The sequence below is a fragment of the Chenopodium album genome, chromosome 7 (assembly GCF_948465745.1).
Source record: "Chenopodium album chromosome 7, dcCheAlbu1.1, whole genome shotgun sequence".
NCBI lineage: Eukaryota > Viridiplantae > Streptophyta > Magnoliopsida > Caryophyllales > Amaranthaceae > Chenopodium > Chenopodium album.
The window spans coordinates 8,639,019-8,651,882 of NC_137840.1; the positions used below are offsets into that span (position 1 = coordinate 8,639,019).

General features: G+C 33.1%; 1 protein-coding gene across 1 annotated transcript; it reads right to left on the reverse strand.

Annotated features, from left to right (window-relative positions):
- Nucleotides 1-1,936: 1,936 nt before the first annotated feature.
- LOC145638888 (uncharacterized) lies at nucleotides 1,937-11,064 on the reverse strand. Its single transcript, XM_081689943.1, has 5 exons — nucleotides 10,735-11,064; nucleotides 10,547-10,658; nucleotides 9,839-9,912; nucleotides 8,677-9,738; nucleotides 1,937-2,359 (listed from the first exon to the last, which is right to left on the reverse strand). The coding sequence occupies exons 1-5, from the start codon at nucleotides 11,056-11,058 to the stop codon at nucleotides 2,243-2,245; spliced, it is 1,689 nt and encodes a 562-aa protein (XP_081546069.1). The 5' UTR covers nucleotides 11,059-11,064; the 3' UTR covers nucleotides 1,937-2,242.
- Nucleotides 11,065-12,864: the final 1,800 nt, after the last annotated feature.

Consider the following 12,864-nt stretch of genomic DNA (forward strand, 5'->3'; position numbering starts at 1 on the left):
CAAGACTTACTAGTGACTAATTACACCATACTTCTAGACGGACCTTATTTTTTCAAATTCGACGGTTAACTTGTCATAATTGTCAGTTGACTTGTCATAATGTTTTGGGTACAAAATAAAAAGTTTATCGCCTGGTAAACAATTTTTATTTTATTAAAAACAAAATTGTACATTAATCAACGTTTTTTTTATTTAACATATACAAACTCTACATTTTTCTATATAATTATGAAAATGTTATTTTGATCGGAGATTTTTGTTGATCTATGTACTGTTATGCTCTTTGATACTTGATAAACAAATTTTGTTTAATATGGTGATTAACTTCTAATATGTAAAATCAGTTCATCTCCATAAGTCAACGCTTAAGAGTAGAAAGGGGGGAAAGAAGATAAGGAAATCTTTCTTTTTTTTTTTTTTTTTTTGAGGGAATAAGGAAATCTTTCTACTCCTAAGTAAATGTAGTTGGTAGCTTGAACTTGTGACCTCAAAATCTTACCCATCAAGGTACTGTTTTATTTATTTTTTTGGGTATGAAATGAATGTCATATTTCAAATTGTAATACGATATAAGTTTTTCTTTATACATGTGCCCATGAGCATACACAATAAGCCCTAAACTATTCTTTTATAATAAAACTATTCTAACCAATAAAAAGATAATCTTTTTCCCCTCGTGAGGAGGGTTTCCTAATGTTTACTTTTTTCTTACCATTGTAAGAAAAAAAAAAAAAAGATAATCTTTTATTTAAATTAGTTGAAATTGATGAATGAAATCTAAAAATTTGCCTTTAATGTTCACCGTTCGCTAATTTATATACTACCTCCGTTACATATTATTTACAACGATTAGACATTTTTCCTCTCTACTTTATGTCAAATCGTTGCAAATAATATGTAACGGAGGTAGTATTTGATTGATAAGAGTTTTCTTTTTCCAAATAATGTTAGATAAATCCTAAACATAGTAATGTAATTGTTATGTAAAATGTTGTTTAGTTACTTTATATTTCATAATGTCAACTGCTTAACCTTTTCAAATATATGGTTCTTGTTTAGTTATTGTATTTTACTATTTTTACTTTTTAGAATTTGTTATATACACCCGAGTATACCGTACACTCAACTACCCAATTTTAGTGTTTGCTCTTTATTTGATGATGAAATAAAAAACATTCATCAAAATAAAAACAAAATACTTATGGGTGTCCGGGCGTATACAACAAGTTCTTCTGTATTTTTGTTGATATCAACATCTTATAACTTTTCTAAAAAATGTCTCGTGGTTGATGTTAAACATGTACATTGATATGTAAAGATTGTAGACTAGTCAAAGTAATACAATTATTCTAGAAAAACTGGCGTATAATATTATTTTTTATCATGCAATTATAAAAACAAAAAGGCCAAAAAGAACAAAAGTAACGACCAACAGGTGTAAAATAAGCATTAAGTATCACAAACTCAACTACTTCCTCCTTTTTTTTTTTTTTTTTTTTTTTATTGCACCATAAGGAATTTCACGCTTGCCAATGCATTTTTTTAGCTATTAATATCTTCAATTATACTTTTGTAAAAATTATAAAAAATTGATATTTGAAAAGAAGATTTCGAGACGAATCTAACTAGATCTCACATGACTATATTTTTCCGAATGGATAAATCACAAATGATGGTCAAAGAAAATTAAGTGAATAGTGCAAAAATCCTAATGGTGCAATAAAATAAAAACGGAGGAAGTATATAGAGAGTGAATGATAGCTCAAGTGGTTAGAGCTAACGGAGGTAGTATATAAGTTCATCATAGAGGCCACAGGTAGTCATCCCGCCATGTTATAAAGTTTTTTTCCTTTTTTTTTTTTTTTTTTTTTTTTTGGCCCACCCAACCGGCTGTTAAAAGAAAGAAAAATAACGGTACACCATGTATTCACAAGTGTTAAAAAAAACCTGATTCCTCAATATGATAATTGCATTTACAGAGTAATTCTTGTCTACACAAAAGAATCAACTTACAGCTTACATATGCTGTTCTAGTTGCCTAAATTGGTACATCAGAAGGGATCTGTACAAATCTACAGCCCTAATCTATATTTTTCTTGGGGCAGATGGGAAGTTAAACATTACATTACTCGTAGTGGAAAAAAACTCATAATTACGGCTAATCCACTACCAAAAATATGAACCTGATAGAAATCTGTACAATTTTTCCCTTCTGGAGAAGCAAATGAGGCAGCAAGGAATGTCATCTTCCACGAGGAGATTGGCTCCTCAATTTCGGGATCTTAAACTGGGATGTGAATAATTTTGGTGTTTCCTCAATACTTATGATATCTCGCTTTCTCTTAGACCGTGAACCACTCTGGTTATTGAGGAAAAATAAAAAATAAAAGGGTTATGCATAGAGAGAGCACACATCATGGAACTTAATTTCAAAACTAGTTTGGTTCAGGAAACAAAATTGTTTTTAGCTATACTACATAACTACCATTGAGAACCATCAGACAGCCTGCTATAACTGCAGAACCAAAACATACATGAGTGCAAGGCATGAACGTATAACCTCCTGCTCATCCTCCCCTCAGAGAGTACCATAATTGATTCAAAACTAGTTTACTTGCTACATACTGGAAAAGGAAACATACATGTAAGGGATGAGCATTATCCACCTCCCTCGGGTCTACTGCCCTCTAAACGATATAATTCCATAGAAAACCCACAATTGATTTTACCAAAATGGTTTTAGTTTTCACCAAGTGTCCAAGATATAGAGAAAAAGTTCTTATATATCTGTATTTGATGATTCACTATTATCCAGAATCACACTCTTCGTATAATGAGCAAACTCTCCACTTCTCCAGCACCTAAATCCAAATTCCTACTAGGATCATTGAAGTGAAACTAAGTTAGAATATCTGACTCCGATGATCCCAAACTTTACTGAGATCATGATATTTGAACTTCAGTATGTTTGGGAGGGAAAAACCAGGAGTTAAGGGAAAGAGTGAGCTTGCATCTTTTTTTGACACTATGTTTGGATAGGAAATTTTGGAGGAAAAGGGAAGGAAATAATTTCTCTTATTTTGATAAGACATTTCAATAAACCAAATCCAACCAATGTTAAAGAGAGTTGGGAGGAAAATGAAACGTCAGTCTCTCCCTCCCCTCACCCCTCCCTCTTCTCCTCCCTTTTCCTTCACTATAATCATACATACATAGTGTAAAATCTTTCTAGCATTTGAAGGATTGATTTATTATTAGAAAGGGAAGAAAAATAGTTATCCCATTCCCTTCCCCCCAATCATATCCAATCAAAATCATCTACAGCTATTAGCCTATTAGGATGCGAGACTGCTAGGCATTATATTGAAACTAATTCAACATAAATTAAAAAATATTTTGCATATACAGATACTACGGAAAGTCTTCCATTCTGGAGCAATATAAAAAACAATAAGATATCAAAACAGCAACGTAAAACTCAAACTTCAGTGGTAGAACTATGGTTTGCATCAACATAGTGAGACATGTCTTATGGTGAGATTTGATAGATGGGCTAATGGGCATATTCTATCTTCTTAGGTTTTATTTTTATTTCATGGATGTATAACAGGCTTCATGCAGATGATTTTTAAATTGTCACAATACCTAGTTCCTGGAAACCTACGTTTTTCTATCAGAATAAAGACAGCTGCAGTCCCCGTTATGTGAAGTAATTTCCTAATTTGGGCTCATGTGCTTCACTAATGGCTTTCACACAAAGCACATAACAAAAATGATCTGAAATTTCAGAACAGACCCCAATAACTACTTAACCAAGCTAATGCCATCAAGTTTTACAATAAGTTGCATCCAATCAAGGCCTCATTTGACATAGAACCCTAACCCACAAGATTTCACAGATATACTACACATTGCTCGGAATCAAAGGGGGATCATACTGCAGTAAGATGACAAATGCTAGAACCTAGATGACACTGCCCAACTGTATAACATCCAAGATTGGCCACCTCTCTCTGAACTCTGTCAACTGTGTATACCAATTCAAGTGCCCTTTACCATAGTTTGTTTGGACTTCACTGCAAGAATCTATGTTGAACATGTTAGATATATGCAATGCTCATATAGGCCTTGGCTGACTAATTTCTTACAGATCCAGGATTGACTCTGTAGCATAGGCAATAATCCTAAACCACTCAGTGGCATAGGCAATAATGCTAAACCATGGCACTTAGTATTCTTCTTTCAAAAATATGCTACGTATAGTTATGAATCAAATGCCAAAGATATACTCCAAAAGTGTACTTCCAACAATCGGTCGTCTTTTTAAGTGCATCAATTCATGTAATAGGCCATTTATTTAAGTGCATCATTTCCTCTTTTGTAAATCTACAATTGTTTTTCTTTTACAAATATCTCTGTACCCCCCTCCTTTTTTACATCCCTTAATTTTGAATATACTATTTAGTATTTACCTATTGTTTCTCTTTCTTATAATTTTTTATTCCCATACAAATCTCACAACATTTTATTTCATTCAAATCACCCTCCTATAATTAAAGCTGGTTAAACGGATGTATTCAAATACCAAGGGAATAGTTAAAGCTTAAATGATGTTCATGAATGTCTCCAAATTCCAAAAGCTCTTGTATAGTACTACCTTTGTTTTATATTGATGTACCACGTTCCATTTTAATATATTTTTATTTGATGTACGATGTACCTACTTCTGCAATATAGTTAACCATCTTATCCCCTTATCATACAATAGTTACACTTCTTTTCAGCCTCTTTACTTGATCCATCTTTTGCTTACAAAAAGAGTCTTCTGTAATTGAGTACTTCAAAAGAAAACGGAGGGAATATGTGGAAAACCCAGATTAAAAAAGATTGAGCTTTAGTTCACAATTGTTGTCGTTCACAATTGTTGTCTACAAATTTGCAATTAGTCACCCTAAATTGCATCTATTTAAATTCCAGTGGTCCAGCCCACTAACAAAATACTACAAAATTAAAAATGAGACCTACATTAATTTCTGCATGGAAAAGCCATTACACTTTATGAAAAATGTATCAGCCAAAATTCCACAAGACAGCACACTAGTAGAAAAATGCAAATGGGCACCGGTTCAAAACCGGCTTTGTACACCGGTTTGATGCAGCATAATTACAGACTGACTAGGATGGTTGAATCCTGCATTCCGATACATGGAATGGGTACAAGAATGTAACACTGTACCATGTAGCATGTACCTCTTCTGATACATGCAATGGGTGCAGAGATGTAAGTAGATACACTGTATCATGTAGCACGTACCTATTAGCACATTCTAGATTGTTAACAGAAGAAATAGTGAATTAGGCAACACCAGTTCATTTCTAGCAATGAAATACAAGTACTTCGTATATTTTAATGAGTTTGATGCCCAATGGAACAGAAAATGGTAAGTAGAAAGCAAGACAAAGAAGGGGTTATAGGCTAAATATTCTCCTTGAACTACCCTCTGACAAGAATAATTTTCAATTCTACGATACCACTTGAGTAATTCATGGCTATAAAAGTACAGATACAACTCTTGGGCAGCATTTCAGGATTCAGAATATATATATAGTGGATACTTTCTCTTGTTCTATACATACAAAAACCAATCTGGGCTTATACAACATTGATAAGCCTGAAGATAACAAAGGCTAAAAATAATTCCTAAAATTACAATTTAACTTCAGTAATTCTAATTTTCAGTTTTAACCTTTTGGCAACAGATGCCTTAAATACCTGAAAGTCCACTTATATGTTGGTATGAGGAACTAGAGGGAGATCAGGATACAAAAATTTAGGACAGCTAGAAAGTTTAAAGACATCCTATGGACGTGCATTTTGTACCACTACACAAAACTTCTGATTAATAAGCCATGTGAGCTGTTTTAAGATTGTGATGAGCGTTGACAACCGTTAATCATTCAGTGTTGTTGTAGTCAACTAAAGTGTGGGGGAAAAAAAGAAAAAAAAAAAAAAAAAATTGCTATTTGAGCGTATATTTAAATTGGGCACGCGTCTTTAGTCTCTTTACTTACTATGAATCTGATAATTGTAATTTAGTCTCTTTACTTACTATGAATCTGATAATTGTAATTTGTTTAACATTCAAACACATCCCAATTTCTCTGCTCTTATTAACTTTACTACTACCTGATTCACTAAGTCCCTTGTGAGCTCAAAGCCTCAATTAACTATAACTCAGTTTTTCCATAGACAAATCAACAGCGACAAGGCAACCAAGCAGGGAACAATATCACTAAAAATTCCGTATTTCTCCTATTTTAAGACAGATCCAAACTCCTATCACACTCCCTTCCCCTTTTCACTGTTATACTACCCAATTCTCTAATTTCCTTTACAGTTCAAAGCCTAAAACTTTAGACAAAGTAACAATGCCTAGGCAATCAAGAAGGCCATTATTGCTATTAATAGTATTCCCCTTTTTTCCCCTTTAGACAGATTCCAATTTCTCTCTTTTTTTTTTTACTTTTCTACCACCCAAATTCTCCAATCCCTTGAGAGCTTAAAGCCTCAATCAAATAAAACTTCATTTTCACCCATAGACATATCAACAATGCCAAGACAATCAAGCAAGGTACTGATTGCCAGTATCGCTATTGCTACTTCCTTTCACGCTCCCTTCCCCTCTTTTTACCTTTCTACTAGCCAATTCTCTAATTCCCTCTAAAGCCTAGAGCCTCAAACAACTAGAACACATTTTCATCATAGACAAAGTAACAATCCCCTTTTTTTCCCCTATATTTAGACACATTCCAGTTTCTCTCTTCTTTTTTACTTTTCTACTACCCATATTCTCTAAATCCCTTGTGATCTTATAAAGCCTAAACCAATTAAACTTCATTTTCACCAAAGACAAATCAAGGTACTCGTTGCCTGTATCGCTATTGCTACCTCCTCATAAGTCTAATTTTCTCTCTCACTCTTAATCGTTCTACTAGCTCATGCTCTAATTCCCCTCAAATTCTTAAACAACTAAAACACATTTTCACTACATAAATCAATGATGCTTAGGAAATCAAGCCGGGCCTTTATCACTAGTATCATTGTTGCTTCTTCCTTTCCCTAATTGATCTCATTTTCTCTCTTTCACTCCTTTCAACCATTTTTACTCGGGAGAACAAAGCCTCAAACAACTAAATCTCATTTTCACTACAAGCAAGGCACTTATTTCTAGCATCACCTTTTTCACCTAAACCATTTTCTCTCTTTCTCTCCTTTTAACCGTTTAAAAGCCAATGCTTCAATTTCCTTGTGAGATCAAAGCCTCAAACAACTAAATCTCATTTTCACTACAAGCAAGGAAGTTATTTCTAGCATCACCATTGTTTTTTCCTCCTTCACCTAGTTAATTAACCTATCCCCTTAATTAAGAAAAATACCTATTTCTCTCTCCTTTTATCCTTTATTCCTTCCGATGCTCTAATTTCATCATAAACAAATTAACACTGCCAAGGCAATTAAACAAGCCACTTATTGCTAGAATTACTATTGCTTCTTCCTTCTTAGCCCTCCTAAATTAATGGAGTTGCTACTAGCTAGTAATGGTTGCTTCTTCCTTCTTAGCCTTCCTAAATCGATGGCATTGCTACTAGCCTATAATGCTATTTATTTTCACTACCCCCTTTTTTTTTCCTTATTTATAAAATCTGAAGATAAATGGAAAACATAATTGTATAGCTAAAGAAAAAAATTCGAAATAGATATCACTATATCAAGTAATCAATTCACAATTTCTCCATTTCGACATAATATATATGCCCAAATCACCCGGATAGATTAATGTGGTTAGAGCTTCTTTATACCAATCTGGTAAATTGAATTATTATCTACATCCAACTAATTTGTTTCTAGTTCATTAACTAATTGATTTTTTTTTTTTGGTAAGCAAAGTTAACTACTTGTTTCTTTATTTTTGCACATTTGTAAATTTGTTAGCACTTTTGATGTTGTGGAGGTGAATCTTACATATATTTTATCAGAAATTTTCATATATTTAAATTTTATTGTCATTCCTTGTCATATCATTGATCTCACATCATAAATTTGTGAAATTTTGGTTTCCTGTCCCTTTTACATATGTTCCTATCTCTGTGCAGAGTTGATTCATGGTCGGTATGGTGAATTTCATAATGAGTAATGACAAAACAAGTACCCCCTAGTTCATTACTTGGAACCTACGAAGAACAGAATAAACAAAGTATGGCCCTCCAACAAGTTTTGGAAGAATAAATAACCAATAAACTTCCTGTCTAACCTAGATTCGTGATAGGTATTTTGATTTTCAACAATAAATTTCCCATCTAACCTACTGTTCCAAGCCAAAAACAATATCGTAGGTGTCCGAAAATCGTTCAGGATAGAAGCCATAAACAGGAGACGTTTCCCACAAATTATTAAACAATTGCTACAAAGGAATGTTTAAATATTAAAAGCACAAACTCATGAGATTTTGTGAGACAGCACAAACAACAGACAACTGATTGAACACAAAGTAAAAAAAAAATGTGCAAGTAAAATGGAAAAGTTAATGAGCTTATGCAAGATGAAAAGTACTTTTGCACAGATTTTTGGAGGGGAGGGGAGGCAGAGGGGATAAATGACAGTCTAGGTCTACTTACTTGCTTGGTGACCAGCTGTGAAGATGATGCTTGTTCCTTCAAAGATGCACTCTCACAATTCTTGCTGTTTGCTCTGCCTCTCAGCCTGGAAGATGATGGCCGACTATGGTTTAAAACAGGTGGTGTATCAGCAGCGCTTTTAGATTTCATTAACTTTAATTCCTTAGATAGTGCAGATATTTCTTCATTTTTTTGGTTTGACTCAGCCTCCAGCTCACTGATTTTGTCTTTTAGTGTTGCAATTGTAGCTTCAAGTTGCATAGAAGATGATTCTTCCTCCACAGCAGCAGTTCCACCTTTCCTGCCCCTATCTCTGGAAGAGGATAGTTCATTCATGCAGCGTTTTAACACAGGTATTTTAGTAGGGGTTTTCGAACTTAGCAACTTTGATTCCTTTGACAGTTTGAAATTTTCTTCACTTTTTGGGTTTCCCCCTGCTTCCAACTCAATAAGTTTGGCTCTCAAACTTGAAATGGTAGCCCGTAGCTGAACAGCAGTAGCTTCTTCGTTTAGATCAGCAATCTCTTTTTGTCTGCTGCTTCTTCTAACTTTCAATCCAGAAGATGAAAACTCAGTAGAGCACTTATTTAGCAAAGGTACACCATCAGTGTTTTTAGATGTTGACAACTCTAATTCTTTTGAGAGTCTGGAAATATCTCCATCTTTTTTGTTCACTTCAGCCTCTAACTTAGTGACCTTGGCCCTTAGAGTTGCAACAGTCTCATCCTTCTCTACATTTGCCGACTGCAGTTGTTCCATATTATTGAGGAGGTTTGTGATCTTCTCATTTGCTTGAGCAACTTCATCATTCTTAGTCTTCAGTTGATCAGAGTATTTACCCTCCATCGTCTTGTATTGATTCCAAACAAATTTGTTTTCATCCTTGAGGGCAGATGTTTCAGACATGTGTTTCACAGAAAGCTTCTCATATTCTTGTTTTAGAGTCGCCACTTCCTTTTCAAGCTTAGATTGATGCTTTGATGCCCCATTAGAGCTGATATGTCCAGATTGTCCACCACCATTTGTTTTCAGACTCTCATAGATTCTATCGGGAGTGATATCCTACAAGGCAAGATAAGGTATTGTTAGATACAAGGTGATATCAGTCAATTTACCAGCAGCAATCACAGATTCACAGATAGCAGATTGCAATATAACTTACCTCTTTATCAGGGCATTTATGAGACAAGATGTCAAACCAGGCTTTAAAATCATCCAACTCACTCCGGGCATTTTCTGCATTATATCAACATTAAACATTAAACAACAAACAATACTTCATATTTTCCAGTACAATGTGAAAAAAGAAGATGCAAGTCATAAAAAAAAAAATTATGAATTGAATTTCATTTGCAAATGATTCGATCAAATTTGACTACTTTGAAGCAACATAGACATAGAACTATATATAAGGATGGACAATCATTCAATTACAATGACGTAGCTCAACAAATGATGAGTACAGGATTCGAGGGAACAAAATTAAGTAAAAATTCTCATTTAAATATATAAAGTGAGTGTTTCCCAACGCTTATTATTTTTTTTTTTTAACCTCTAAACATTTTTATAAAAAATAAATAAATAAATAGAAATTAAGTATTACAAATTGCATTATTGCAGAGATGGAATTTGACTGCTTCCAAACATTAAAATAACCCCAACAAAGAAATTGAAATTCCAGAATAAAATTCCACAATTTCTGAATTCCAAATTCTTTAAAAAGTAAGATGAAGGGAAAATCATACCCTATGACAAATATAAATTATACCGTAACAACTAACAATCATACCGTTAACATTTTTTACAAAAATAAATAAATAAATACGGAGTAAATAAAAACCCTAGCGAGAATTATCGAAAAGAAAGATACCTAATTTACGATTATTAACCAATGCTTCCCTTTTCTTAGAAGCCAGCAGAAAATCGGCCTTAGAGATTTCAAGCCTTTTCTCAGATTCAGACAACGACAATTGTCTCTCCTTCTGCAAAATCACAAAAGTTAATGAATTCAAAAACCCTAATTACCAAAATTGGGGGAAATTGAAGGGTGAAAGAAACCTGAGCAATAATATCTTCTAAGAAGCGAACATCAGAATTCCAACGCTGATACTGAAGTTGAATGCGCTCTTGTAGACTTTGGCGTTGTTCGAGGAGAACATCGATTTGGGAAGATTGTTTTCGAAGCATTTGTTGAAGGGCATTGAAGATAATTTCCCATTTTTGGTGATCTGAAGAAGGTTGAGATTGCTTCTTCTGATTTCTTGTTGAAACCATAATTAGTACTAGTGATACTTTAGGATTAATTTTTAAGAGAGAGAATTTGAAGATGAACAAAGAAACCCAGAAAGGAAGAGAAAGAGAGAGGAAGATGAAAGGAAACATAAAAAAAGGCGGATTTACAGAATTTTGAAGTGATGTGAATATCCAACGGTTAGATTGCTATTTATAGGGCTAACTTGCGTATACTCTATTGCTGTACGAACTTTTTTTTTTTTTTGTTTGAAAAGGAACCTTTTTTTTTTTTTTTAAGTTAAATATAGTCGTATAGAAGTAGATACTATGTTTTTAGATTTTTCACCTTTTGGGTACTCTATGTTTTTTTTTTCACCTTTTAGGTACTCAAAGGCATTTTCCAGCCAAAAGTTAACCAAAGGTGAGTTAAAAACTGAGTACCTTGGTTAACACGTGGGACCCACTTAAAAAAGGCCATGGGAAACAAAGAAACTGAGTCCCCTCATAATGAGTTTTTTCTATATTATTTTGCATTAATGTATTATTGAAATCACAATTCAAATCTTTGAATCTTACGGAGTATGATTTAATTATTCATATATGACCTTATGATTCGAATTACGATATTTCCCGGTTGTACATACTTTTCTTAAATAACGAAAACATTATAAGTTTTTTTTTTTAATAGACAAAAACATTATAAGTTTACTAACTTATTTAGTAAATAATACTAGTATATAGCAACTATATATTTTTTTTTTTTTTGAAACATTACCCGTATTAAGTTTTATACAAACACATTCAATCATATTTGACTATGATGTCTTGATTATGCATGTTAGCTTTCGATTTTGAAAGCCCCTTTCGATTAAAAATAGAATTCCGACTTTAATAACGTTGATTGATACTTAATTTAAACTAATTAAATTATTATTTTGTATAGAGAAAGCAAGCATGAACATGATGGTGGAAGGAAAAGAATGTGTGGAATATTTCCCATGAATTACACCTGTTTGCGATCATGATAAACTATTTGATGCTCCTTGTAAAGATGAGTGTTACAAGAGACATGGAGTTACTGTTTCTAAGCAATGTTTTATACCAATTGAACCACCCGTTATTTGGTGTGTGTGCGATTATCCATGTTAATTTGTATGAATTTTGATCTTTAAACATAAGAGAAATAATTTTATTATATGAAAACAATATTATAAAGGTTTTAATGCAAAAAAAAAACTTAGTCCCCTCATAATTGTCATATATGAATAATTCAATGAAGGGATTGAGTTTTTTTTGCATTTAATTAGCTAAGGTACTGTGTTCTTTTCCGGTGGGTTTATGTTGGGTTAAGTCACCAGTTTCTTAACTTGAGTACCTAAAAGGTGAAAAAAAAACATAGAGTACCCAAAAGGTGAAAAATGCAAAAAGATAGTACCCAGTTTTATACTTAACTCCTTTTTTTTTTATTATTATTATTATTACTGTATTTTTTTTTAAAATAAAGGTTAGGCAAAATTTATTAAAGATCAAGTTCGAGTTAGATACACTACAAGGTACTAAACTTTGCAATTTGTATCACTTAAGGTACTGAACTTACAAATGTATTAGTTAGAGTACTATGACTATCAGTGCAGGTTACTTTTTCGGTTTCAACCTATTGCTCCAGGTTACTTCGAAATTAAGTGTTTTAAAAAAAATATATGTCAGCAAAACTCCTCGGGAAAACAAAAAGCCATCATTAGCTTCGTTTGGCACGCGAACTCAAAAGGCAAATGCCTTTCCACCACTCATTTTTTTCCTATATAAAGAATCTAAAAGAAGCTAGAAAGATCATTTTCATCTTCTTTCAGAAAAACCCTAAACAGAGAGTAATATTCATTCGTGTGTGTTCATTAATGTGGCTTGGTGATTCAGAGTGTAACTCCTGCAAGTACGCCAAGCTTTACTCAGAAGAAG